The sequence below is a fragment of the Malus sylvestris genome, chromosome 14 (assembly GCF_916048215.2).
Source record: "Malus sylvestris chromosome 14, drMalSylv7.2, whole genome shotgun sequence".
Taxonomy (NCBI): domain Eukaryota; kingdom Viridiplantae; phylum Streptophyta; class Magnoliopsida; order Rosales; family Rosaceae; genus Malus; species Malus sylvestris.
The window spans coordinates 17,858,681-17,886,371 of record NC_062273.1 but is presented as its reverse complement, the minus strand read 5'-3'; the positions used below and the strand labels follow the sequence as shown (position 1 = coordinate 17,886,371).

General features: G+C 37.0%; 3 protein-coding genes and 1 pseudogene across 4 annotated transcripts; 2 read left to right on the top strand and 2 right to left on the bottom strand.

Annotated features, from left to right (window-relative positions):
- Nucleotides 1-850: 850 nt before the first annotated feature.
- Nucleotides 851-5,160, bottom strand: LOC126600971 (hydroxyproline O-galactosyltransferase HPGT1-like). Its single transcript, XM_050267662.1, has 12 exons — nucleotides 4,840-5,160; nucleotides 4,691-4,754; nucleotides 4,473-4,522; nucleotides 4,191-4,384; nucleotides 3,941-4,004; nucleotides 3,791-3,863; nucleotides 3,211-3,334; nucleotides 2,585-2,672; nucleotides 2,429-2,479; nucleotides 1,872-1,943; nucleotides 1,649-1,761; nucleotides 851-1,270 (listed from the first exon to the last, which is right to left on the bottom strand). Exons 1-12 carry the CDS (start codon nucleotides 4,950-4,952, stop codon nucleotides 1,248-1,250), a joined length of 1,029 nt encoding a protein of 342 aa, XP_050123619.1. The 5' UTR covers nucleotides 4,953-5,160; the 3' UTR covers nucleotides 851-1,247.
- Nucleotides 5,161-11,624: 6,464 nt separating this feature from the next.
- Nucleotides 11,625-14,090, top strand: LOC126600203 (V-type proton ATPase subunit E-like). The gene is made up of 6 exons (XM_050266766.1): nucleotides 11,625-11,848; nucleotides 12,004-12,104; nucleotides 12,719-12,875; nucleotides 13,162-13,358; nucleotides 13,547-13,646; nucleotides 13,788-14,090. Exons 1-6 carry the CDS (start codon nucleotides 11,747-11,749, stop codon nucleotides 13,821-13,823), a joined length of 693 nt encoding a protein of 230 aa, XP_050122723.1. The 5' UTR covers nucleotides 11,625-11,746; the 3' UTR covers nucleotides 13,824-14,090.
- A 1,656-nt stretch (nucleotides 14,091-15,746) lies between these two features.
- Nucleotides 15,747-21,026, top strand: LOC126600505 (uncharacterized). Of its 2 annotated transcripts, none has more exons than XM_050267077.1 (8): nucleotides 15,747-15,910; nucleotides 16,380-16,458; nucleotides 16,961-17,087; nucleotides 17,423-17,492; nucleotides 17,661-17,991; nucleotides 18,593-19,675; nucleotides 19,978-20,127; nucleotides 20,289-21,026. In XM_050267077.1, exons 2-8 carry the CDS (start codon nucleotides 16,432-16,434, stop codon nucleotides 20,721-20,723), a joined length of 2,223 nt encoding a protein of 740 aa, XP_050123034.1. In that variant the 5' UTR covers nucleotides 15,747-15,910; nucleotides 16,380-16,431; the 3' UTR covers nucleotides 20,724-21,026. The 2 variants fall into 2 exon arrangements, with proteins under 2 accessions (XP_050123034.1, XP_050123033.1); XM_050267076.1 differs by having other exon boundaries at nucleotides 15,758-15,926.
- A 5,332-nt stretch (nucleotides 21,027-26,358) lies between these two features.
- Nucleotides 26,359-27,651, bottom strand: LOC126598469 (F-box/kelch-repeat protein OR23-like; annotated as a pseudogene).
- Between the last annotated feature and the right edge of the window lie 40 nt (nucleotides 27,652-27,691).

Here is a 27,691-nt window from a genome sequence, read left to right as displayed (position 1 = left end):
TTTTTTGTCAAATTCTTTTTTTAAAAGGAATTTTCATAAAAAGAGTTTAAACTAAGTTTATTTTAATAAAAAAATCATGCTATAAGTTTAGTTAATTAAAAAAACTTAAATTTTAATGAAAATCCTTAAATTTTAATAAAAATGACAAAATAACTTAAATTTTAATGAAAATGACATACTTTTAATATTAAAAAAATTATAAAAAAAATATGACACTGTTTATGAAAACTTACGATACTGTTTATAAAACTTATTACATTGTTTATGAAATTTAACGATACTACATTGATTATAAAACTTAATGGTATTACATTCTTCTCTCTCCTCTTCTTGAATATTCTTGGCACATTCTCACCTTCTAAACACATTTTATTCTTCTAATTTTCTTCGATACTCATTAAAATACAAAGATTTAAAAGTCATTTTCATTAGTTTTCCTATGAAAATATACACATATATTTATCTTTTTTTCGCAAAACATCAGTGTGATGGCGTATTTAAATTTCTCTGTCCAATGCATAAAAAATCATAGCAAAAAATTGAAGCACCGATATGAAAATAAAACAAAAATTTGTCTGCCATGTAAGAAAAAGCAGAGGCAATTACGTAGTTGGTTAGAAGTGAAGTCGGGTAGTGTATGATTTTTTATCAAAATGCAAAGATTTGAAGCCATTTTCATTAGTTTTCATTTTTTTTAAATGGTCAAAAAGATTGCCTACAACTTGAGACAACTTGAGATTTAATAAGTCGAAGTTTTAAGTCATGTTATAACGTCCAACCTTAACCAGTTAATTTCGTCTTAGGTTTAAGTCATGTTATGACATCAAACCCTAACTGGCATGATTTCCAATTTGTATATACTCAGCAACCAAAAGAAAATTGTATTTCTCTATTAATGGTTCCCCAGGTACACAAGTAAGATTAAAGAAATTCAAGGATGAACTCGTACGGTACCGATACAGGTATGACGAAAAATACTACTTAGAGTGACACCGGACTTTCAGTAACTACGAGGGCGAAAACTGACGGGATCCGGAGCTTCCCAGAGAATCTCGACCAGCAGCATATAGAACTTAATCTAACCTAACCTCCGAGCTCAAGGCCGCTCGAATCAATTTGGGCAGCATAAATGATTGTGTACTGCTTGAATAATCTGGTCGAAGAAGGCATTGAAGGCAATGCTGTATATGAAGGGACTTCCCTTTCATAATGTATTGGTTGTATCAATAGGTGTGCGGTGCGTTAGATTACACGGCTGTACATATTGCTCCTGAAATGAAAGATGCACATGGATTAATAACCAGAATCATCGCATTCAAATATATCCTTCTGAGAAAATTACCGCAGTGAAGACGGAGAATCGTATTGAATGGCTTTCAGCATCTAAAGACCCTGTCACTCTTTCTCTATATGTCCTTGGTTGTGTTTTGCTAATTATTAAAAATTTCGTTTCCCTTTCCAACAAGCATTTTCGAAGAAAAAATGATTGAGAAGCGAGTAAACCGCAGCAAGATGATTTCTTGCCTTGATATTAAGATAATAGTTATACTTCAGCAGTCTTTTCAAGAGAAAATCAGATATGATTGGGAAAAGTTTCATTATGTTCACAGTGATTTGTATATGTACTAGACGGAAAAGATCAACAGACCTGGCATCCAAGAGGAGCAGCAAAATTTCCGTTCATCAATGTGCTTCACATCAAGCCCAATAAACCATGACCCAGCACTAACATCATCATGAGCATAAGCACGAAGAATAGACCTGCAAACCGACAGAAAGCTATAAATTAAATCCTCCCAAAGTTGTCAGCATGCTACACGATACTGTTGAAACAGGAAAGAAAAAAAAAGATAAAGAGGCGGCGGAAGTACCTGTTTATTGATATAAATTGAGCCAAGGCTCTAGAAATGGCGTACAATTCACCAGAAGCATGTCTAAAGTATCTGCATCAGAAGTCAAGTGAAATATTACATAGTACAACATGGGAATTTAAGAAGCAATTTCAAATGCTATTATGAATTGCTTTAATACTTGAAGACTAACGGCCTAACGCCTACCATGATCGTTCAGATGAGAATCCTTTATATAAAGGACATACAGAGAACACTAAATAATCAGCTTTACACCTTTTCCTTCTACTTACCTAACTAACAAACATTTTCAGAGACACGTTGTTCCCTACAAAGAACTAATGACCACCCTCCCAGCATCATTAGGCAATCCAATATCATGTAGAACAGTCTATACGGAGAAATCACCAAGGCACTATAGAAAAAATCAGTTATCAGCGTTTATCACATGTTTGTTTTTTTAGGATAACATTTCGTTGGGCTACTGGGGTGGAAGAGAGAGAGAGAGAGAGAGAGCAACAACATGGATTAAGAAATCTATCTTAAAGGTAAAAGAAAAGAAAAAAGTACGTGCTTACGATTTTGCATCGCCAAATTTCCACCAGTCTGGCTCATACCACTTGCGTGTTCTGTGCAATTGAGACAACACAAACCAATAAAATAGTTATATCTAATCTAAAAATAACTCATAATTTCAAAGTTTCCATCATATAAAGCATGTTTTCTGCACTCACGGTTCAGAGAAGACTTCGCCTGATTTCATGCACCCAATATAGACATGAGGCTTATCTAAATAAGTAGTTAGAGTTGCTCCCAGGACATCTGAGTCATAATAAAGGCTGAATATTAGTATGCACTTCAAATAATTTGTTTAGGGGCATAAACTTTTCTGACACGGTTAACAGCCAACCATTACTTTCCTTATTTTTCAGTAACCCCGCCACTCAATTTATTTGGCTCCGCCACGACTTATCAATTACACCCTGTGGTGTCCAAATCTAAGCTACTCTGAAGTTAGACAAACAATTTCAGCATTTTTCACAAAGGTTCTATTGGTAAAACAATGGCAAAAAAAAAAAAAAAAGCCAAATTCCTAAATTGTAATTATATATAATGCAGCTTTGATTTCCGAGATACAAATGAACACTTCACTTGAAATCATGACTAAATAACCATATACCTATGCTCTCATCTGGAAGTTTCTTAGGTTTTCTTCAATCATAAGCACAGGTTTTTAACTACTAACTATTTTTATCCAAAATAATTACCAGAATTTAATTTAACGCAGGTATAACAGAAAGTCTCACGAGGATTAACTATCTTCTTGTTTACTAGAAAGAATTATATTACAACTACCTACCAATATTTACATAAACATCATCATTGACCTTAACATAAAACTCGGCATCCCAGTTCTCTACAGCATGAATATAGAATGATTTTGTCTTTTTTGGCCGCTCCTCAGATGCCTCCACTTGATCATCCTGTAAAGTAAAAGAACAATTTAAACAACAATGTGTCGTAAACTTATCTGCCTGTAGCAATTTCAGCTATCCCACATATGATAACATGAATCAACCATGAGGGATGTCCACAAATTTTTGTTAAGGTCCATGATCATGATAAAAGAAATAAAAATACGGAATGCACAGGGAGCTTTCCTCAAACTAAATTCAACGTTACATTGGCTAGTTCATACCTACAAACTACCCATCAGTTAGTCACACTCTAACTAGCCATCACTTAGTCTCTATTCTACATACCAACTAGCTCAAAGCCTCGAACACAACCTTGAATTTTTCACAGGACTTCTAAAGGAATCCAAATAGAATCACATGTGCGTAGTAATGAAAAAACGTTCTTGACAATACGAAATTTCACCCAACTAAAAGATCCCACCAAATATATGGAAAACAGATTTGTTCAAATGGTTAACATACAAGAATAATGAAGTCGTTGGTCCGCTCATTTTCTTCGTCTATTTGCTTGTCCAAACTGTCTCCACGATTTGGGCTGCAAGATACACATACTTAACTGAACAGAACTGTAGACAATTCCTTATCATCATTCTAAATCATTGATATACAGACCTTCTTCCAATCACAAATCGCACAATGATGCCCTTTTCATCTGCCAATCTTTTTAGAGCTTCACCTGCACATATATACATAAAATTGCTATAACTGCTAGAAGAAGTTTGGTCCACCATCGCAAACCAAAACATTTATGACTAGAAAATTGGTAGGAGTGCATCAGACTGTAGCACTAACATGGATCATTTATTCGCATAAAATTGCATTGAGGATAAAAGAAAAGAACGACGAAATTTGCACAAAGTACCTGTAGGCATCCACGCCTTACGAATTGCCTCTCTATTTTTCTTGCGGTCAAATGTTGTAATAATTCCTATAACAGCTAAAAGCTTCTTCTTAGATTGAGCCCCCTCATTTTTAGACAAGCTCTTTGGGACGAAACCTTCCTGTCTTGCCGCAGTCAGTTGCATCTCAAGGGCGGACAGCTGCTTCTGTTGCTCCCTACAAAACAACCATCATTCATAACAGCAAAGACGATATCATAAAATTCGAAAATGACACCTTTTAAAGAATAGCTTTGGTCAATTACCTGCAAGCTATAATTTTAAGTGTATCGTCTACGGATACAGCAGATTGACCCTGAAAGTAAAAAGTTGACGATTATCTGCCTAATTCGTAATCTCTTCGATACATATATACAGAAGTTAATGCACATTGCTGTTGAGTTACGCATTTGAACTGAAATTGGAAGGCAAAACTTAGACAAAAACAAAATTAAAAAAAAAAAACGAAAAGGTAAAAAATTACCTGACCATTTCTTCTATCAATCTCCTGAATCAAATAAACCCTATCGGCAGCATCCTGCCACAGTCTATCAACACACCACAACTCATCGAACATTCATCATATTCAAAAAGATAAACTTTTTCATAAAGATGGAAATTTGAGAAACTCACCGGCCGGCGACGTAGATGGCGGCCATGGTGGAGACCATGGTGAGCAAGAGAGCAGAAATCCGAGAGTGAAAAGCGGAGCCAGATAGCCGGCTGTGCGACGGCCGGCTATGCATATTTTTCTTGTGCGGCAAAAACCGAAGAGACGGGGAGCTCGAGTGAATTCCGGTGAGCGGTGGGGAGCCAGATCTGAGTAGGTGTTTCGGAGCTCGATCAAGTCTGAAACAAACTGATCCTCTCAACTGAAGAAAGAAGAATAAGGGGAAGAAGGAGACAACGACGTAACCGATTGTGCTCTCCGAAGTAACGGGGTTGTCGCAATTAATTAAATAAACTGTCTTCACGTGTTTGCGTGACGATTAAATAAAACAAAAACTAATAAAATAGATTTCAAACTTTTATATTTTAATTAAAAATTATTTACCAACTTTATTTAATGGTAAAAATAAAAAAACTCACCATTTAACCTATTTTGAGCCAAATAAAGGCTTGCAAGTTGCAACTTTGCAAAACTACCAACAAACCCAGGAACAGTTCCACTCACTTCTTTTTTTTTTTTTTTTTTTTTTTTTTTTGGGTAATCTAGAAATACATAAGGGCAAAGCCAGATGACAAATAGGAGAGCCCACACAAAGCAAACCGAGCTAAAAACAAAAAAGACTACAAACAACCGAGTGAAACATGGTTAAACATCTACACAAACTAACAATATATCATCCTAAACCACTCCAAAACGACTCAGCTTAATGCGGGCACGATATACCATCCTTATTTATAATATGTACAATCGAAGATGGGGGTCTTTCGACCCAAGTATAATTGCTCATATTCGAATTCTTCACAGATGCAAGTCTATTAGACCTCCAAATCCACACATTTCGAAAGCGAAAAACGTATCTCCCCACCAATTCTATTAAACCCAAGATTCAAAACTCTCAATGTCCTCAAGCCTGAAAACCGGGTTGGCAAATTTCCGTTCCACAAATTCCCCTCAAGATCAAGCACTTCAAGCTTCTCCAACCCCCAAATTTCCTTCGGAATTTCACCACCAAGTTCATTGAAAGGCAGATATAAAACTCTAAGCTCACCGAGCTTGTGAGGGAATTTTAATTTGGTAATTGAAAACAACTTTTTAAATATAATTACCGAGAACTTAATATTCTCAAGGTTTTGATCTAAATGATCACTTATGGGTTCATGGTTTTTGGCTCAATAGGTGCTTTTACATGACAAAAAATGTTTAAGTTTAAAAAATCTCTGTGGAGAACGACCTTGCTAGAACTAACTATACTACAATTACTTTGTACTCTTGCAAGTATTTTAAGTGTTTTTATCCCTACTTTTGCAGGTGATATAAATCCCTATCACTTACCTAGGATCAAAACCCATTCCGTTTCATGTCATTTGGTTGAGTATTGATAGGTGAAATAAGTTTTGAAAGTTGATTCACGAATATGAAAATTTGGGTTTTCTGGAAATTTTAGTTTCGAGTAGCCAATTTCAGAGCTCAATATCTCTCAACATGCAATGTGGATTTGAATATTTTTTATTGCTTTGAAACTAGGGATGACAACCTTCAAAAGCCCTCTTGTTTCCTGAATTTTGGTGGAGTTTTGATTGGTCTAAATAAGAGTTAAAAACAGTTGACCGAAACTGTAAAAAAAACTGGGATTTTCGGGATGGCTACTTTTGGGTGTTGTATTTTCAAATCCTAAGTTTTTCTTGTGAAACAAATTGCGTGCTTTTAAAGATGGCATGACAAGCTTCGAAACGAATGTTCTTTTGTTCATTTTCATTGAGTTTTGATCCGTCCAAAACTGAAGCGAAAACGAGTTCCCAGAACTACAATTCTAATTTTGCAGCAGTTTTGTTTTGCTTTTTTTCCATTTTGTCTTATTTCTTGGTTGATTTTCATAAAGTACCTAAACCCAAATCAGTTTTTCGTTCCGAATCTGATTCAGACATTTTTATAACCATTCAAGACTTGGTTGTTAATATGAGTGTTATGTTTAAGTTTGAATGTAAGCTAAGTTGATTGATTAAGTACTAATTTGTGGTTTTGTTGTGCTAGAGTTCCCGACTGAAGAAAATTAGTAAGGCTTGTTGGAAACCAGGTAGGGAAAATTCTCTGGGAACCGTTTTGCCTATATCTTACTTGGTTTCATATAAAAGATTATGTAAGATGATAATTGGTGAAATTGTGTAGTCACTTGATAACATGATTCGAATGCTTATGAGTTTGCTTTTGGTTGATATTTCTTGAAGAATATTATTAATTCAAAATGTCATTTGAATATTGTTTCATAATTATCATGAACGATAATTGTGTCATGCATTGTGGACTCATTGGGAAAGTATCAGTGGACTGAATAACTATGATCATTACATGATCATTTGTTGAAGTCCCAAATTGAAAAAGTACGAGATTTACAGAAATACGAAATTAAAAGTAGTTGAGTCCACTCTCAGGGCACCAAGATCTATGTTTAGTCCAAAGTGCACTAAGGGAGTGAAGCCCTTTCGGTAGGAGTCCGATAAAACGATCTTCACGTTTCGGGTTTGGGACTGAGAGTTTGACAAGTTGACTAATGAAAAGAAATGGAATTATATGTTAACTGGGTTAACAAAAGTAGGAGGAAGAGGAAACATTATATTCATGCATCATTATGAATTTCATTGTGTTCAATGCATGGTTATTGCCCAACTGAGCTAGTAGCTTACCTCTTATGAATTATTGACAGGTGTTAGAACCGGAAACTTGAAAGGTAGTCGACTTTCTCTAGAAGTCTATATTGTAGATTAGAGAGTGTGTTTGAATGTTTTATGTGAAGCCTGATGGTGTAAATTAAGGTTTGTTTAAAGTTTTACAAGAAGGTTTGTTTGAATAAGGAACAAGAGTTCCATACTAGAGTTGGTTGCCTTATGTATTCGAAACGAAGGTTATACTGTAAAGTAATGACAAACTTTTGTAAGGGTTGTTGTTAGTTGCTCTAGAGTTATTCATTTATTTATTTTAATTTGTCACATCTTAATTATGGAAGTAGCCTTATTCTATTGTTAAGATGTGATTCACACCTTAATTCAAGACTTAACTATAGTCTTTAAATTGGGGCGTGACATGGATCCTAATACAGTGGACGAGATAATGTTTCATGATATGCACCAAATGTTTAAAATCTTTGATATCATCTACTGATTGACTCTTATAAAATTTGACCACAGTTTTCATTGATTCATTCAAATCTCCTTATAGTGATAGATGTTAAAGTTTGTCTTAAATTAGTAAGGGCATGTATATGCATACTCTCGTAGTCTCGTCATACACACTTTTCTACAAACCAACATCATTTTCTCTTCATTTCACTCACATTCACCGAGAGCCAGCAATTCAGTTAAAGCAAAATATTTTGCCTTCAACATCTTGATTCGTAATTCAATGTGAGGAGATGCCTTTAATCCACACCCTAGAAGTATGCCATTAAAGATGTTTTTCTACTACCCTGAATGTACTATGGATTTGGGCTTTTCGCTACGCACCCCAAGCAGATCCAACCCCTGATCCTCAGAATAATGCTTGCCTTATTTGTTATGTTGAGTAGGTTACATATCAAACCCACACAAGGCATGTCCCCAAATAGTTATGTCTTTACCGTTAGGGATACCATAATATCTTGGAGATCCACAAAATAGATCTTAGTTGTGAAATCTTTGAATCGTTCCAAGACTCATTGCACCTCACTATGCTACACATAAGAAACATGGTTGAGAGCTCTTGTTGTGGACATTTGAAGTACTTGTGGTTTTTCATCTATCGTTGAATCTATGAAGATAATGCCACCATACCAAGACATGATAAATAAACAAAGTCAACACCAAGCATATTATGTTTACATCACATCAGCAAAGCATCAGAAGATTGAAGTCAACCAAATATGTTCCCATGACAACCTAGTTGACCTCTTAACGAAGTCATTGCCAAAGTCTACCTTCCAGAAGATTGTTCAAGGAATTGACATGCGTAAATTGTCTGATTTACAATGTTGTAGCTCTCATTTGGAAGTTTGTCAAATTCAAGGGAGTGTCTATAAGTATACTCACTTAATCCTAATGTACTTTTTTTTTCTACGATTGGAAGCATATTTCCCTTTGGAGTTTTTGTAACATCCTACATCTCCTAAGGAAATGGATATTGTAAGCCTTATATGTATATTCTCATCTCTACCTAGCACGAGGCCTTTGGGGAACTCACTGGCTTCGTGTTCCATCGGAACTCCGAAGTTAAGCGAGTTTGTGCAAGAGCAATCCCATGATGGGTGACCCACTGAGAAGTTCTCGTGTGAATTCCCAGAAACAAAACCGTGAGGGCGTGGTTAGGGCCTAAAGCGGACAATATCGTGCTACGGTGGAGTCGAGCTTGGGATGTGGTGGGGGCCCAGGCCGGGATGTGATAATTTGGTATCAGAGCCAATCTCTGGCCAGAAGTGTGTTGACGAGGACGTCGGGCCCCTAAGGGGGGTGGATTGTAACATCCCACATTGCCTAGGGGAATGGATCATGTAAGCTTTATATGTATATTCTCATCTCTACCTAGCACGAGGCCTTTTGGAAACTCACTGGTTTCGGGTTCAATCGGAACTTCGAAGTTAAGCGAGTTCACGCGAGAGCAAACCCATGATGGGTGACCTATTGAGAAGTTCTCGTGTGAGTTCTCAAAAACAAAACCGTGAGGGCATGGTTAGGGCCCAAAGCGGATAATATCGTGCTACGATGGAGTCGAGCCATGGATGTGATGGGGGCCCAGGTCGAGATGTGACAGTTTTACTAGTCGACTAGGTTTTAACGAGACACCTATCATGGGCTGGTCATACCTTTGTGCGTTCTACTTGCGTCTTAAGATGTTTAGTTTTGACTTGATACAAGTTCTCATTTTTCTCTCCGTATAGACCCATGGTAGAATTTGTATTACTTGTAGAGCAAGTTTTTCTCACCTCATGATTTACTATAAATCACAGACAAAGAGAAATATACATCCCATAAATTCCTCAATTCTCTCTCATCTCATCTTCGCCATACACATAAGAGAAAATAGGCCACAACAAAATGTAATATATAATTAATGATTCCTCCATACTGATACTAAGACTTTTTATGGTTGTATAAGTAGTAAGATGCAAATGAAGGGACAATATCAATGTTGTATTGGTCTTTCATGCAACATGCTCTCCAACAATACGGTGTTAATGCTCACTAGATCAAGTTCACGATGTACTGCAATTAGGGATAGGCAAATACCCATCGGTTATGGGTAACTGCGGTTACCCACCCATTTAAATTTTACGGTTATAGTTATGGGTAACCGTTTATTTAAATAAACGGTTATGGGTATAACCGTTTACTCGCGAAATTTAAATGGACGGTTATGGGTATTAACTGCGGCTATAAACGAGTAACCATTTACCCATTTATTTTATATATGTAAAATTAACACAAACCATGTTCCCTATCGGACAAAACTTAGATCAATACTATTGACTACAGTGCATGATTTCTATAGCTAATATAATATAATTTTCCTTAACCACTTTAAATTTCATGGTCCATTATATATATTATGTTAATATTTTACATTTCGAGTCAAATAACCCAAGAATACTGTTTTTTAACAGTTTTCGTAACCCAAGAATACTTAGCAAATTTTATATTACCTTAATTGCGAACAGTTAAAAATATCGTTTGTAAACTATTATTTCAATTATTGGAATAGTATACTGACTTAAAAAATTAAAATGCGGAAATGTATGATGAAGTACCTATAACGGTGTTTAATTGTTAGAAAAACAAAATTATGACAAATTTTTCTTTTTTAATTTTCAAGTTGTTAAAAAAATACGTAGACGGGTGAAAAGGGAGTAAATGGTAAAAAAGAAAGGATCAACGGGTTTAAAAATGATAAATGGGTAAACGGGTATTAAACGGTTACAGTTAAATGGGTACACGGTTATGGGTATGGTTAACCATTTATAAATGGTTATGGGTATGGGTATAATCGTTTAGACAATTACCCAATGGGTAAATGGTTATGCCGGTATGAGAATAAACGGTTATAGATAAATAACCGCGGTTACTCGCCGATCATAACTATTGCCCATCCCTAACTGCAATTCTTCAGTTTCTTTAACTTATTTTTGATGAATTATGATATCGTTATTTTCTCCTTCTTGTGAAATTACAACATGTTTGAAATTATTTTTGTAGAAAATACTTTTCCTCCCATTTAACAATGTCCTCAATAACATTATTTTTTTTCATACAGAGGGTATAAAATCGAACCTAGATTTCAAATGTGGAAGTAAAAAGTAAAAATAAGAAGAAAAAAAATTGAACTTTAATGAAAAACTTTCAGTACTGTTCATTTTAACGAAAAATCATGTTTTTACACTAAAAGTCAATCCTGATACTATTTACTTTACCCTTTATTTTGTTCTTATTTTTAAAACTCAAAGTTCATTAGTTTTGCTAGAAAAAAAATGGTAAAAAGTAAAAATAAAGGGAATTGTTATTAGCATTCCAAAAATCTCATTCTTCTCCTCATAAATGTATTTTTCTTTCTAATTATGAAAAATTTGGAGTACTAAATGAGATTTTTGAAGTGCTAATAATAATTTCCAAAATAAAAGGATAAAACAATGTAGAAAAACCAAAATTGAAATAATAATAATAATAATAATAAAGAAAGAAATTCACACAGTATACTCTGATTGATTGATGATGCGTGTATAAAACCGGTTACTCTCAGCCTTGCAGTTTCTCTCATCTCCGATTTACGACCGCGGAATCCCTCACTGTCACTTTGCTCTGCGCGCGAAGAGAGCCGTCGATCTTCTCCGATTCGATTCATCGATCAGCGAAGATGAACGACGCAGATGTCTCCAAGCAGATCCAGCAGATGGTGAGGTTCATCCGCCAAGAAGCTGAGGAGAAGGCCAACGAGATCTCCGTATCTGCTGAGGAAGTACGTCTCCCAATCATCCTACAATTTCCGCATTTTCCCCCAATTTCTTACCTTTCTGCAACCCTGAATTCGATCTTAATCTCGATCCAATTCATTGGCAGTCAATTTCTGTGTGTATATGCGTAATTCGATTGTTTATTTGGGGGCTTCTGTAGGAATTCAACATTGAGAAGTTGCAGCTCGTCGAGGCGGAGAAGAAGAAGATCAGGCAAGAGTATGAGAAGAAGGAGAAGCAAGTCGACGTCCGAAAGAAGATGTATGATTACTTGAATCTTTCTAATTCTGTGCATATTATCTCAATTGGTAAATTTATCTCATTGTTTAATGTTTTTATTGGTGAAACGAATGCGCTTTCTGCTGTTTGGTTTTGAATGTTAGTTATTGTTAGGTTGAATTCGGCTTTGGAAGTAGTTAACGTGTGGAATGCGGTAGTGAATTCGATAGTTGGGAAGTGGCGAAGATGGTTTCTTCCGTCGATTTTATGGATTTTGATGAAAATCGAGGGATTTGGTTAGAAATTAGGTTGAAGCTTGAAAATGAGTTGATTATTCTGATAGATCTTATTGTCAGGAGTTGGATGTGTATGAAATGATTGCTGAATTTTGATGATCTTGAAAATTGTGTCCTTGTTGTATTAGGATTTTGAAAAACCAGACTTATGAAGTCATAGCTTTAGCTCAAAGGGTATTGAACTAGTTGGGGGATGGGGTAGAACAAGGTTCAAATCTTATCGTAAACAAAACAAGTTCTGTTTTTGACGGGTTCAATTTGGGTTTTTGGGAAGGCTTTCCTTTTGTTTTTGTGTCCCTTGGCTCTGCAAAAATGCCACATATGTGGGTAAGTAACTGTGTCTTTCATGGGTTGTTGCAGTGAATACTCGATGCAGCTCAATGCTTCTCGTATTAAAGTTCTTCAGGCTCAAGATGACGTGGTTAACTCCATGAAGGAGGCAGCATCCAACGAGCTTCTGAATGTGAGCCAAGATCACCATGCGTACAAAAAGCTTCTTAAAGATCTCATCGTTCAGGTTTGTTATACTTCTTATGTAGTTGACAAGGTTAACTTGCCTCCCGGGTTTTTATGTGAACCTACATAACTATCTTCTAGTGGAAATGGCTTGAATTTAATGTATTATTCGGGGTCATGATTTCATATCCTTCATCAAGAACAGATTGCTATAACAAATTAGTGAATTCAATTACTGAGCTCCTGAATGGTCTCTACTTTCTAGTTGACTTGAACTTTATCCATACTTTCATGGATAAATGAATTATTACCAATTGTTTACTGAAAATAATGATTTTGTGTTGCAGAGTTTGCTCAGGCTGAAAGAGCCTGCGGTTTTGTTGCGTTGTCGGAAAGATGACCTACATCTGGTGGAGGCTGTACTGGAATCAGCGGGAGAGGAATATGCAGGCAAAGCAAAAGTTCATTCACCAGAGATTATTGTGGACACTACTGTCTTTCTTCCACCTGCTCCTACCCATCATAATCCCCATGTTTCTTCCTGGTATGTTCCCGTAGTTTTATAATTAAACCTAACATCATCCAGTTTGGAAATCCATGAGTTTTGTACTCTATGGCTTTCTAGTTGCCGGATTTAGTCTGCCTTGCTAATGTTTAGCTTATCAAACAGTTCTCTTCTTTACTTAGAGAAAGTGAATGATCGAACTTGATAATAGTTTTTTGGTTGTTCAGTTCTGGGGGTGTAGTCCTGGCTTCTCGAGATGGGAAGATTGTGTGTGAGAACACGCTTGATGCACGATTGGATGTTGTATTCCGTAAAAAACTTCCAGAGGTATTTTCCTTGCAAAGTATTGGTTTCGTTTTTATGCAATGTAACACCATTCATGCCGGTTTATGTATTTAACCTTATAATCATACTGTGATATTCGCCTGAGGCCGCTATTAACTGAGCTTCTAATTCTTGTTATCACAGATCCGCAGAAAGCTCTTTGGTCAGGTTGCTGCATAAATGGGATGATGAATTGTATTGTGTTTTTATTTTATACCCCAAGTTATGTGGCCTTGAGATTAAAATACCGGTCATCGACCAACGGATCTGTTGTCCGATTAATCGTTTGTGTATTTCCGATTTTCTAGTTCTTTATATGTGGGTAAAGATATCTTTAGCTGTTATTTGATTTGGTGTTCATATCGTCTGGGACATATTTGCAGATATACTCATTCTTGTTAGTAGTGAGATGATATTAATAAAAGTTTGCAGCTTATTAGACTATTATATTGGGGTTTATACTTTAAATTGTTTAATTAGTCTGGTGAAGATGAATGGGAGATCACGTGAGCTGTCACGTGAACCATATCTGTTCAGCATTAGTTGTCGTTTGTCTTTTTTGGTAATTACATGTAAAACGACAAGAATGTTGCCTTGTTATACTATTTTGTCCATATTATCATAAATCAATGTGGATTTGATTTCCAAGCTTATCAAGTTCACCCCACTTGTATTACTGTTGCGGGAGATCAAATCTTCTGCATTTAAAATGGGTGTATTTTTTCTACCGTCTCAATTATTGTTTGACACATATTAGGTATCAAATCTTCTGCATTTAAAATGGATGTATTTTTTCTACCGTCTCAATTATTGTTTGACACATATTAGGTATGATAATAACGATAAAGGTGCCCACACCAAAATCTGGTGTAGAAAATTTGGTCTCCTATAACCTGAGCTTCGCTTTTGTTAAGGTTTATTAGCTCCACGAATGCACCACTCAATTTACATCATTGCTTGAAATTTTACTTAGTGTCTTTTCTTGGTGGGTTGGTTGAAAACTGCTTCAACGGTTCAACCCAGTTAGACCAAAACAATCATTTTGGTTTTATTTGGTTTGGTTACCAAATGAAATTGTTCGTTTTTTGTGAGGATAAGAAATGTTTCATATTGGCAAGTTATTAAGTCTTGTATGTGCTTGTTATGAATTGAATTATTTTTTATTGTCAATTAGTTTTACAGTAGAACTTTTTACTTTTAAATTGAAAATATGAAATGTAGCTCAAGTCTTGAGTCGGAGCTTGATCGTTGCCAACTTGTGGGATACCCAATGGCTCACGTGGTCTAGTAACTGTCAACATGGATTTTCGTTGGAGTAAAAGACGTGCTATAGTAGGTTCGCCAATTGCAGGTGTGTATTCGGCTTAAAAAGTTATAAACCTAAACAAAGGGAAATAACAACACCGAATCATTTGTAGGAACTACTCGTAATAAGGAACTTGTAAAATGAATCTCTTTATCATAAAGAGATTTGTTGTTCCCTTATTTGAACAAGTAAAAGTTATGTCTTGGTCCGAGTGAGGATATCATTCTCTTTTGCATGTCCATGGAGTTTTGAAAAATCCAAGCATCTCAACATCTCAGAGATAGAGAGGTAGGAATTTATCGAATGAACCGCACTCCTTTGTATACGTCAAGAGTCCATTGACGAGAAGGGGTTGGCAAAAGCTTGAATCCAATTCCTACAATGATGAATACAAGCTTAATTGAAATTCCGGGGGAGTTATACATTTGTGTATTGATAAGACCATTCACTATTTCTTGAAGCTCGATCTCTCTCATTTGGCTCAATTTGCTTCTAGTTTGAGGCCTAACCAAATCAATTTGACCTATGATGTTACATTCGTTCACTAAGTAACTTGAGACTAGAATTGAACCAAAATAAACCGCACCCTTCAAAAGTTCAAAGATTAAATAGAAGTGGAGTTTACTCAACGAATGTGTTTTTAAGAAGGGCACGACGTACCAAGAAAACGGTACAGCAACTAGCAACCCTCCAAGCCCGACATCAGCCTGATTAGAACGGGTCCTAATTCTCCACTGAAATTTAGCCCAATCCAACTCATAGAGGCTTTATCCAAAACATCTTCGGGCTGAAAAAAGGGAACCTCCAGGCTATGTACACAAATTTTCTCTCTCTCTCTCTCTCTCTCTCTCTCTCTCTCTAGTCCTCGTTGCCTTTGATCTCTAGCTGAAAGGAGCAACCGGCGTGAACGAAGAAGGTTCACCGCCTCCAACAGCTCGACGCCGAGAAACTTAACCTGCAGGTTGTCCGGAAGAACCGTAAGCACAAGCTTTCCAAACACCAACATTGTTTTGCTTCTTATTCGACTCTGTTCATTCTGTGCATTCATAGATATTCATCTTCCAACCCTCGATGTGGAAGGAATTCAACGATTTTCCCTCTGCCGTTAGTGTTTATTTGTTGGGTTTGATTCAGATTTCGAAAAAACCCATTTCTTTTTTTTAGTTCGTCGGTTGTTCTTCAGAAAAAAAAAAATGAAATTTTATGGATTTTTTTTTGTAACTCTTGATAGTTTGTTGTGAATTCTGAGGTGAATTGGTGGATGGGCAATCTGGGTTTCTATTTTTTAGCCTATTAATGCATATTTGTGTACTTGGTAGTTCTTAATTACATTAAATTTTGGTTATTTTCTTCTACTTTCTAAGCAACCAAACAGAGCATCACTCTAGCTAATCACTGTTTTCTGTGGTTGTCTTTGTCCAACTGTGCAGAGTTTGAAGCTTCGGAATACTTTTTTTTTGTTTTTGACCGAAACACTTATGAATGGCGTGGAGAGAGCTTGGCAAAAGGGTAAGTGTTCATTTATCCTGGAACAGACACAGAAGTGCACAAATACCTTTATTATGGCTCGGTTGGAAGTGCTTTTAAAATGACTGAAAGCGTTTTGGTGAAATTAATTTTCGGTTCCAAAAGCATTTTAAGTGCTTTTTGGAATAAGCACCAGATATGTGTTTTTCAGGATTCACTTGGATTTTTAGTAAGTATTGGTTTCAAAATATTTTCATTAAAAGCGGTTTCAGTCATTTTAAAAGAACTTCCAAACGAGCCATTATCTTTTGGCCGAATCAGTTTTATTCGTCTAATATGATTTATAGTTCCTATAAGATGCTGATCTTCTATCTGCTCCTGCGCCCTTTATATTTTGGTTCACCCCTGCCTTCGGTTGATTTATAATCTTTTCACTCATTCTTGGTTAAGCATTATAAAACTTGGTATAATATTTTTGTATTGTATATATGTGTCATCTATACCATTGGCATTTAAAACGTTTTGTCTGAATTTCTTGTCGCAGGGGTTACGTGCCGGTCTAACTACGGATTTAACTGCAAGACTACGAAGACATGCAGTGGGATTTACATCTGTGTCTACTGTTGAGGATGTAATAAAATCAGTGTCTGCTGCTGGCAGATGCGTACCAGGTAGTCCGATATTTCACAAGGAAAATTTTTTTATGTGATAATTTGGACTTCATATCTCAAAAGAGCCTTAAATCTTTATCCAGTTTGTTGTCGTATTTACCCTTGGAATTCAGTATACCTCAATAAATTTCTGATACTGAATACAGCTCATTTTTGTAATTACTGCCGCTTTTGATTGCTTGTTGTTTCTATTATTTTTAACAACATAATTTGACCAGATCGTAGTTGCATGTTTTGAATTGAATCAAAGCAACTACCAGACATAAGTATTTATTTATTTTATTTCAGTTAGATACTTACATTATATTTCATCATTGCTCATTTCTTAATTGCAGATCCCTCATTTAAATTTATGTCAACGAAGCTTGATTGTTGTGAAGGTTTGACAAAAGATTCCCTGATACGGTAAGTTGATCTTTCTGTTTCTTTTTGGTTGCTTGTTCATTGAGTCCTTAAGGGTTGGGCTTATCCAGTGTTGAAGTGTTAGTTAGAGTTCTTTTTTCACATTTCAGTTTGAGCCTTTGATGTACATTTTCTAATTTCAACCTTTGTGGTGGAAAATTTTGCGGTTAGATGCTATCATGCAAGCCCAGAACTGTTTGCTAGAAAAGGAAATGACGACTCATTTGGTTTAAAAACTCCCAAGAAAGGGAAGTTCAAAAAGAGGGACCATAAGGCCCACCCTCCTGTTGAAGCTCCATATGTGCCTCCTAAACCACAGAGAACTGCCAAATCTATGCCAGATAAGATGATTGAGATTTTTGAAGGCATGACAGTTGTTGAACTTGCGAAGCGTACTGGTGAGTCAATACCGACTCTACAAAGTATTCTTACAAATGTTGGGGAAAAGGTTGACACAGAGTTTGATCCTCTCAGCATCGACGTTTCGGAGCTGATTGCAATGGTATTTCCCTTATTGCCACTGAAATGATATATTATTCTTGATTAGTATCCAATTTTATTGTTAACAAATTTTAGTTTTTGATTCTCACCATAAGAAACTGTATACATGCTTAGAATCGAAGTCAACATATAAAAAGTGTTTTTGGAAAATCTCCAAGTCTAAAATATGCTTAAATGAGAAAATTTACTTCCAGAGCCATTTTCACTTCTTGGAAGTTTGGGGAGGGAGGGCATGTTATTTGAAGTGGATGGTTTGTTATATAAAGGTCGTACCCAGTGCACAAGGCTCCCGCTTTACGCAGGGTCTGGGAGGGTCTGGGATGGTTTGTTATATAAAAAAAAAAAGGTCGTACCCAGTGCACAAGGCTCCCGCTTTACAAAAAATCATTATTGGGAAGGGTGTAATCCGCTTTTACAGTTCGGCACACCAATCAGGTTATTTAACAATACCCATAGTTGGGCACTATATTTCATATAGTAACTCAGAACTTTCTACTTGCTGCTCTTTAGCATTGTTTTCCTTGAATGACATGTCTATTCATTATGATATTCTGCATATTGGCCACTTTAAAAGCTTGAATGAGTTGTGGATTAATTTGTAGGAAGTTGGGATCAACGTTAGGAGGCTGCACTCCAATGAGGGTACAGAAATTGTACCTCGGCCACCAGTTGTAACTGTCATGGGTCACGTTGACCATGGGAAAACCTCGCTTCTAGATGCTCTACGTCAAACATCTGTGGCTGCCAAGGAAGCTGGAGGAATTACTCAACATCTAGGTGCTTTCGTTGTTGGCATGACATCAGGAGCATCAATTACATTTCTTGACACCCCTGGTCATGCGGCATTTAGTGCGATGCGGGCAAGAGGGGCTGCTGTCACAGATATAGTTGTGCTAGTTGTAGCTGCTGATGATGGGGTGATGCCTCAAACTCTTGAAGCCATGGCTCATGCAAAGGCTGCTAATGTACCGATTGTGGTTGCAATTAATAAATGTGATAAACCGGCTGCTAACCCGGAAAGAATAAAACTCCAGCTTGCTTCTGAGGGTTTGCTGCTGGAGGAGATGGGTGGAGATGTGCAGGTTGTGGAGGTTTCAGCCATAAAGAAGACTGGATTAGATAACTTGGAGGAGGCTTTGCTTCTCCAAGCTGAGATTATGGATCTCAAATCTCGAGTTGATGGGCCTGCTCAAGCTTATGTGGTGGAGGCAAGGCTTGATAAGGGAAAGGGTCCAGCGGTTACAGCAATAGTGAAAGCAGGGACTTTAGAATCCGGGCAGTATGTGGTTGTGGGATCAGAATGGGGCAGAATAAGGGCTATTAGGGACACGGTGGGGAAGTTGGCAGAGAAGGCCAGACCCGCAATGCCAGTTGAGATTGAAGGTTTGAAAGGACTTCCAAGGGCGGGAGATGATATCATTGTTGTGGAATCCGAGGAGCGAGCTAGAATGCTTAGTGCAGGGAGGAAAAAGAAATTTGAGAGAGATAGACTTAGGAAGATTAAAGCTGAGATGGATGTGAGGAATGAGGAAGAAATGTTAAAAGCAAAAAAAGCAGAAGAGTCTGGAGACGAGCCAAAAAATGAGGAACCCAAGCGGGTGGAGTTGCCAATAATAGTAAAAGCAGATGTGCAGGGCACCGTCCAAGCTGTTACAGATGCATTAGCAAATTTAAATAGTCCTCAGGTGTGCCACAAGATCATAATAGTCATTTTTCTTAATAATTAATTCTTGCTTTGATTAAAGATGTTTTGTAGGTTGTCCATGCAATGTTATGTGCAGTAATCGTCTTTTGATATTGTTTAAAAAAAAAAAATTAAAATCATTATTCTTTCTGAAATATTTCACGGTCTAAACTGCTCTTTGGATGGCAAAACCTTTACCAAATGATGCCTTTAAAGATGTGTTTGTATTGTTTTCTATGATTCTCTGCGTCCTAACTAATCTTGCCACTCGTTGTTCTTGATATTTCTTCAATTATTTGCCAGGTCTTTGTGAATGTAGTGCATGTTGGTGTTGGGCCTTTGTCTCAGTCTGATTTGGACATAGCACAGGCCTGTGGTGCATGCATTATTGGATTTAATATAAAGACTCCACCCACTTCCCTCAGTTTGGCTGCAACTCGAGCCAATATAAAGGTACTAGCCTCTCCTTTTGGAAGAGATGCACCTTTTCAAAAAGTCTATAGGATTAGGGTACGACACTCTAATTTTGGTCGTGCGCAATTGGAGTTGAACTTGTATTTACTTTAGCTTGTAAAGCTTGAAAGATTGATTTATTCTGTTTTTCGATGGCTTAGATAATGCTGCATCGTGTTATATATCACCTTCTGGAGGACATTGGCAATTTTATAGTAGACAAAGCTCCTGGAACTTGTGAAACCAAGGTGGCTGGGGAAGCTGAGGTGCTGAGTATTTTTGAGCTCAAAGGAAGGAGCAAGACCAAGGGACCTGATGTGAAGATTGCAGGATGCCGAGTGATTGATGGTTTAATGAGCAAATCGGGAATCTTGAGGCTTCTTAGGAGTGGGGAAGTCGTATTTGAAGGATCCTGTGAATCACTCAAGCGGGAGAAACAGGATGTGGACACGGTAAAGAAGGGGAATGACTGTGGACTGGTAATCCAAGATTACGATGATTTCTGTGTTGGAGACATGGTCCAATGCTTGGAGCAAGTTGTAAGGAAGCCCAGATTCATTTCGTCAGAGAGTGGTGCTGCTCGAATAGAGTGCTGATTAGTTTCTTGTCAGTAATACGTTAAAGTATGACATCAGAATTTTGATCGTTTGCTATTGCATCCTGGCTACCAGAAGAAAACTCTCGTGGCATTACGAGTTTTGCAATCCATAGAATCTGGATTGAGATGGGGTTCATATACTCATCCAACTGTATTCTTGAGCAGAAGTAGGTTAGTTTACGTAAGCATGCCGATTTTGGAAGATCATTGTGGATTCATTCGTTATTAAGAATCTCATTACACTAGTTAATCTGTTGTACTATTCAGGAACTGTTGATTAATGAAACAAAGATTGGGGAAAGTGAAATTTTGTTTACTTTCTGCCTCGTGTTCATGTGTATTTGGCTTTGCATCTGTTGGTCTCCATTCAGAACAGGCCACGGCATGAAATGGACATCTGATCCGGCGTTCCATGACACGCCGGAGGCGTCTACTGTTCGCAGGGACTTGATCAACACGTGGTTAAACACACTCGGCATTCAGCAACACTTTCCAAAGTAACGGGAGAGAGACTTCCACCTGCATAATATTAATTAACAATTCTCCTCGCAAATCATGCATGTTGATGTTGCATTTTTTTATGCCGAAGTAATATCCAAAAATAAAAGATAAGAATAAATAATTGCATATTGGTCAATTCCATTTGAATAATATAGGAGGCAGATTCTTTGCCCTCCCACTTCCCGTACCCTCCTGTTTGTGTGGTTACGGTTAAATCATGTTAACATTTTATATTACTATTCTTTTTTGTCTTATTATCTCTATAAAAAAATAATATAAAATGTAAGATGTTGACATGGCTTAAAATAAACAGATAGCTGATGCCTCGTGTCACATTTTAGGGACATGGATAGCAGCCTCAATCTATAAAAATAGAACAAGGATTATCTTCCCTCATTTTTCCATTTCCTCATCTCACATTCTTTATTTTATTTTTCTCCTTCTATAAAAAATTAATATAAGATGTTGACATGACTTAACAATGACCATTCAAATAAGAGAGGAGGGAAGGGGAGGGAAAAAAAGAGAGGAGGGAATCCTACTTCATAAAAATATCTAAGATAATGAGGAGTCTGGATTCTCACAGGATCATCTTTATGAGGATTTCGGAGATCCGTGAATCATGTCTGTTCATCGTACATCGTACAGTTAGAAATCATTTTAATATTTTTATTTAAAAATAAACATAAACAGTACTTGACAAAAATTGATTGCACGATGTAGGATAAACGAACACGATTCATGGATTCTAAAATCTTCACCAAAGAGATCTGGAGATGATCATGTTGGTATGAGAAGAGCTAGAGAGTCTTTTTCAAAGGAACTCTCCAAAAGTATTTGAAAGATTGAATCTCTACTTGGTCAAAAAAGTCTGGGGGCAGATTGTCTGCCCTCCTGTTTGGGTGCCCTTTCCATCCCCTCCTATTTTGTGTGGTCACGGTTAAGTCACGTCAACATTTATATTAATTTTTTTATAGAGATAATAAGACAAAAAACAATAAGACTATAAAATGTTGACGTGGCTTAACCGTAACCGCACAAATAGGAGGGGATGGAAATGGTACCCAAACAGGAGGGCAGACAATCTGCCTCCAAAAGTCTTATGCAAAACTCACATTGATGTGACGGTCTGATGACAACTGTGATAATAATTTGATCTTTCCATATAACATATTATATAACGATGTGACATTATTTTACCTTACAAATATATTATAATTTTAGCCGTTCTTTCTTTTTATCATGATGTAAAGATCACTTCTTAAAAAAATTCATTTAATTTGGAGACAGTTTACCTGTTCATATGAGTCAAATGAATCAATGGTCACAATAACTAGTAAATCGCGAAGGCAGAAAACGAATCTAAAGGGGACCTTTAAGTCATATGAAAGAAATTAAACAAAATAGGGCGTATATCAACTTTTTCCATTAAAAACAAGGCGTTTAGGAGAAAACAGATGTACAATTATCTTTGAAAAATATCCAGAAATAGGACAATTTATTAATCTTGGGACATAAATAGGACATTTCGAATATGCATACACCATGCACAACAATCGGACATAAATATAATTTTTCCTACACTTTGAAATGATCAAATTGTCCTCCCATATAAATGGTTTATCTAGAAATTTCCGCTCTTATTTCTTATTTTCATTTCTCATTTTGTAGAGAGAGAAACAGAAGAAAATCTCTTACCCCCAATTCGAAGAACCCTAATCCACCTATCTTCTTCATCCAAGAGCTCTCTAACCCACCAATCTTCTTCATCCAAGCTCTCTCTCTCTCTCTCTCTCTCTACATTTCGAATATGCTCAAGAGCTTTCTCTCTAACCCACCCATTTTCTTCGATTTTTACCTTTTCATTTGTAGGTTTTGTGAATTGGTCTGCTTAATTTTGCTTTTTGATTGATGGACTTTTGGAGTTGAAGTGATTGGTTTGGTGTTTCTTGGAGGAGACCCAAATCTTTCAATTTTTTTTTTTAATTTTTAATTTTATCATTTCTCTAATTTATATGTGAGTTTTCATTTCTTCTGTCTTCTCCCTCCCTTTGCCCCCTTTCTTGATCCAAATTTACAAGCACTAAAATAGGGATTGGAATTTGCTGCAATTAAATGTAAAAACGTATTAAAGGTCAGTTACCCTTTGGAGAAGAGATAAATTTGAGGGAAAAGAGAGAAATCAGAGTGGAAAAAAGGAAGAGAGAAGGATAAAGACAAAATTGTTTCGTGTACTTGTTCGCTCTCTTCATATTAAGCTCGCTCATACCATGTATATACACGACATGCACATGATATGCACATGTTATGCTCACAAATCTGAGCTCAGCCCAAAAACTCATAGCTTATAGCTCTCTCTTCAAAATCAGAAAAATTACGCAATCAGATAAATGACCCTAAACTTTATATGAAGAATTGAAGATTCATTAATTGGAATTTGGTATCAAGTTTGATTGGGTTCAAATATTTCAAGGATTTGAAAAAATTGCAGTTTGAATGGGCACGAAAGAACCCAACTGAATAAGAGGAAATTGTTTCACGAACTCGTTCGCTTTATTTTTTTGTATTTGCAGGGTTTGCCTTTGAATCAAAGGAAAAAGTAGTAAACTACGTTAATGCGAAGAGTATCAAAGATGTAAATACGCACTACATACACATAATACACTATATGCACACCACATGCACATAATATGTACAGTACATGCACATGATATGCACAAAATGGGAGAAACTTTAATGACAACATATTGGTATAGTGGATACAAATAAAACATAATTGTTACATATATAAGGTTATAGTGATAGTTTGAAAAATCTTGTTACGTATATCAACCACCGCTTAACCGTGCACGTGGAAAACATGATACTTGTTGTCATTATTTCATGGACACACATGACTCTTAACGTCCTCTAAGTTTTTTCTTAATTTTGTTTTTCGCCGAGGCCAACTAGGTTGTGGTCATACTCACTAAATTTTGGGGCACAACATACATGCATCATAACTAGTGAACATTCCCGCTTCTCATATTAAAATCTAGCCATGCACACCATATGCACACCACATGCACATTACGAAAAAAATTTCACAAATTTCTGCAATTGAACACTTGAACCAGAAATTGTTTCATCCCAATCTTGTAGCACGTCAAAACTTGAAATTTATTCCACAACCCATACGCCACAACATGAAACACAAACCCTAATTTAACTTCTATGTATTAATTCATCTTACAAACAACCCATTTATTTCATAAATCATTGATGAAAGAACTTGGAGCTAAACACCCTACCTTACTATGCTTGCCGAAGCTTCAGTCGTTGGAAAAAATGGAACTTTCCAGCCAAAACAGAAAATATGATACAAAACCTAGCTCACTCTTCTCACACCTCTCCTGCATCCCCTTGTTTGAAATCAAAGGTTTAAGGTCAACCCAAAACTCAGCTCAATCTTCTCATCTCTCCTTGGACTTCCATCTTTTCGAGATTAGAGCTCAACCCAGAAACCCAAAGCTCACATGCATCCCTCTCTTCCAAAATGAGAATAGTGGATGCAATCTTCCAAAATGAGAATAGTGGATGCAATCACCTGATGATTTGTACTATTTATATATGGGTATTTTAATAATTTCGGTTTTGTGTAAGATTTGTGCATGGTCGATATGTTCTATTTCTGTTCTAAGATTAAAAAATTGTCTTATTTTGAAGTTCCAATATCCTTTCTCTTTTGGAAAAGGCTGTTTCATTTTTATGGTTTTGATTTTGTAAGATTGGTGTCATGCATGATTTATTTTGTACGCAGGAAATCTACCCAAAAATTCAGTTCACACATGTAGAAAACGTGGCTTTTTAGTGCACTTCACGTGTTTTGGTCATCTGCACCAATTAGTGGTGCCTAATTTGACGCTTTCTATTTTAATTTTCAATTGTTTTCACATCATGACTTTCCTATTTACATACAAAAAGTCGGAGTTTTCAAGATGTCGGTGTCACGTTTTAGGAGTAATATACGGATTTGGATCCTCTCTGAGGCAACTGGTCGGGATCATGTTGATCAATATTCGTGGACCATTAGATTTTTATCCAATGACTATAAACATGGGACTCTTTAAAAGTTATAATAATTGTAGCCGTTGGATAAAAATCTAACGGTCCATGAACACTGGTCAGGAGGATCCCGACCAGTTGCCTCGAAGAGGATCAAAATCTGTAATATACAACCAAGAAAGATCTATGAGGAGTTCTGACTATTGGGTTTGTGCTCAATCATTCAAATGAATAAAGAAAATTTTAATGAAAAACTCCTGGTATAGTTTATTTTAACGAAAAATCATATTTTTATATTAAAAAGTCAATCTTGGTACTATTCACTTTACCCTTTATTTTGTCCTTATCGCTAAAACTCAAAGTTTTCAAATCATTTTTATTAATTTTCCTATGAATAAAGGGTATAGTTAGGACAAGTCTCTGTCCGACTCATATAAATATCATGACGGTAATTATTTGTGATAAGTTCGACACTTAGTGTGATTTGCACAGATGCGTAGCTTTGCCATGAGGGTATTGGCTCGTTGTAAAAATATCTTTGGAAATAGCAAATTGCTTGTCGATAAGCAACAAACGGATTTCACATTTCTTCCAAACAGTCAAATTAAGGGTCCCTTTTGCATTTGCGTGTTTACAATTATATGAGTAACGCTAGGAAATTAAATTTGTAAATAAAATTTACAAATTAAATGATATGTTATTAATAAAAATGAGTACATTTATCAATATTTAAGAAATAAACCAATCATCAACTTCCATATCGTACAAATTTAGTCTCTTTATCGTTACACCAATTACATGCAGCTGGTTGTTGAAGAAAGAAAGTATTGTAATGAATGCCACATTTAAAGCAGGACATATATATAATGGGAAGTTGCTGTCACTAAAAGATGGAGGCAGATTGTTTGACTCCGGTTCCCTTCTCATCCTCTCTTATTTGTGAGGTTACGGTTAAGCCACGTCAACATTTTATATTCTTATTGTTTTTATATCTATAAAAAAAATAGGGCAAAAGACTGTTTACTACCCTCATGTTTCGTGGTTTTCAACATTTAGTACATCAATTTTTTTTCATCTCAGAGTCATACCTAAAATGTTAATTTTGGGACAGTTTCATACATCTGTTAGTCAAACTGTTAGTTCTTCCGTTAAGTGATGACGTGGCGCCCATGCGGACAATGACTGGGTGCCACGTGTCATTAAAAATATTAAAATAATTAATTAAATTTAAAAAAAAAAAAACCTGAACTGCAACTCATCAGAAGAAGGAAAAAAAAAAGAACTCGAAGAAGAAGAAGGAAGAAGAACCCAGAAGAAGAAGAAGAAGGAGGAGGAAGAAGAAGGAGGAGAAGAAAAAAAAATTAACGAATTTGCAGAAGAAGAAGAAGAGGAGGAAGAAGGAGAAGAAAAAAAAAAAAAAACCAAATCTGCCCAAACCCAGTTCATCGCCATCTTCCACGACAACAGTTTTGCCTAGTCTCATCCTCTCCCCTGCTTCCCACATATTCCAACCTCTCTCCACCTGCAACCACCATTCCCATTCTTCAATTCCATTACCACGACGTCTCTGTAATGCTCGTCCACCGGAAAAACCCCTAAAATTGTTATGGACTCGCCGTACCCACCCGTAACCCAGAACTCCCTCTCCTCGCCATCCCCAACAAAGAACCCCGCGCACCTAGCCCGAAAACTTGGCAACCTGTCCATTGCAACCCATTCATTTCTACCAATGTCATACCGCTCGACCGAGCTCATTCGGCTTCCAGCCGCGCTGAACAAAGTGTGGCAGATCCGCCACCAGCGACGAGAATCCCTCCCGAATTTGGAACCGCGGCGCAGGCGAAGGTTCCGCGTGGGGTGAGCATCGGAGCGAGGAAGTCCCACGAGGAAGTGCTGAAGTCAAATCGGAAGACCGTGAAGGACGGCGAGGGATGGTCGATCGGAAACGAACGAGTGTCGAAGAGCAAGCCGCCGATGACGTATAGATGGGGCCCAATTGAGAGGGAGGTGAAGTTGCAGAGGTCGTAGACGTGGGGATTGCAGGGCATGGGCGGGAAGGGGCACAAGGTTAGCGTTCGGGGATCGAAGAGGTAAGGGGCGGCAATGGAGGGGTCCTGGGGGAAGATGCAGAGGAGGTGGGAGAGGTTGCTGCGGTGGTGGGTCTGGCGGAGGGCGATTAGGGTTTTGGAGGAGAGGAAGAGCCTCCATCATTTGCAGGTGGGTCGGAGACGGGCCTGGTGGGAGAAGGGGATGAAGGAGAGGATCAGTGCAGTGACGTCGTTTGGGAGGTCGGGAATTAGGGTTAGGGATTCGTCGATCGGAATCAATAGCGAATAGGAGGAAGAAGAAGGAGGAGGAGATGGAGGTGGAAATCGGGTCATTTCTTCCTCTTCGGGTTCTTCTTCTTCTTCCTCCTTCCTC

What these genes read in the sequence shown, in the direction of transcription:
- LOC126600971 (XM_050267662.1), bottom strand. Translation starts at nt 4,952, where the DNA reads ATGCATAGCCGGCCGTCGCACAGCCGGCTATCTGGCTCCGCTTTTCAC. An exon ending in TGATGTTTATGTAAATATTG is followed by an intron (nt 2,673 to 3,210) that starts GTAGGTAGTTGT and finishes ATTATGACTCAG; the next exon opens with ATGTCCTGGGAGCAACTCTA. An exon ending in AAATTTGGCGATGCAAAATC is followed by an intron (nt 1,944 to 2,428) that starts GTAAGCACGTAC and finishes CTTCTGATGCAG; the next exon opens with ATACTTTAGACATGCTTCTG.
- LOC126600203 (XM_050266766.1), top strand. Translation starts at nt 11,747, where the DNA reads ATGAACGACGCAGATGTCTCCAAGCAGATCCAGCAGATGGTGAGGTTC. An exon ending in AATCCCCATGTTTCTTCCTG is followed by an intron (nt 13,359 to 13,546) that starts GTATGTTCCCGT and finishes TTGGTTGTTCAG; the next exon opens with TTCTGGGGGTGTAGTCCTGG. An exon ending in TCCGTAAAAAACTTCCAGAG is followed by an intron (nt 13,647 to 13,787) that starts GTATTTTCCTTG and finishes TTGTTATCACAG; the next exon opens with ATCCGCAGAAAGCTCTTTGG.
- LOC126600505 (XM_050267077.1), top strand. Translation starts at nt 16,432, where the DNA reads ATGGCGTGGAGAGAGCTTGGCAAAAGG. An exon ending in ACAAAAGATTCCCTGATACG is followed by an intron (nt 17,493 to 17,660) that starts GTAAGTTGATCT and finishes TTTTGCGGTTAG; the next exon opens with ATGCTATCATGCAAGCCCAG. An exon ending in CAAATTTAAATAGTCCTCAG is followed by an intron (nt 19,676 to 19,977) that starts GTGTGCCACAAG and finishes ATTATTTGCCAG; the next exon opens with GTCTTTGTGAATGTAGTGCA.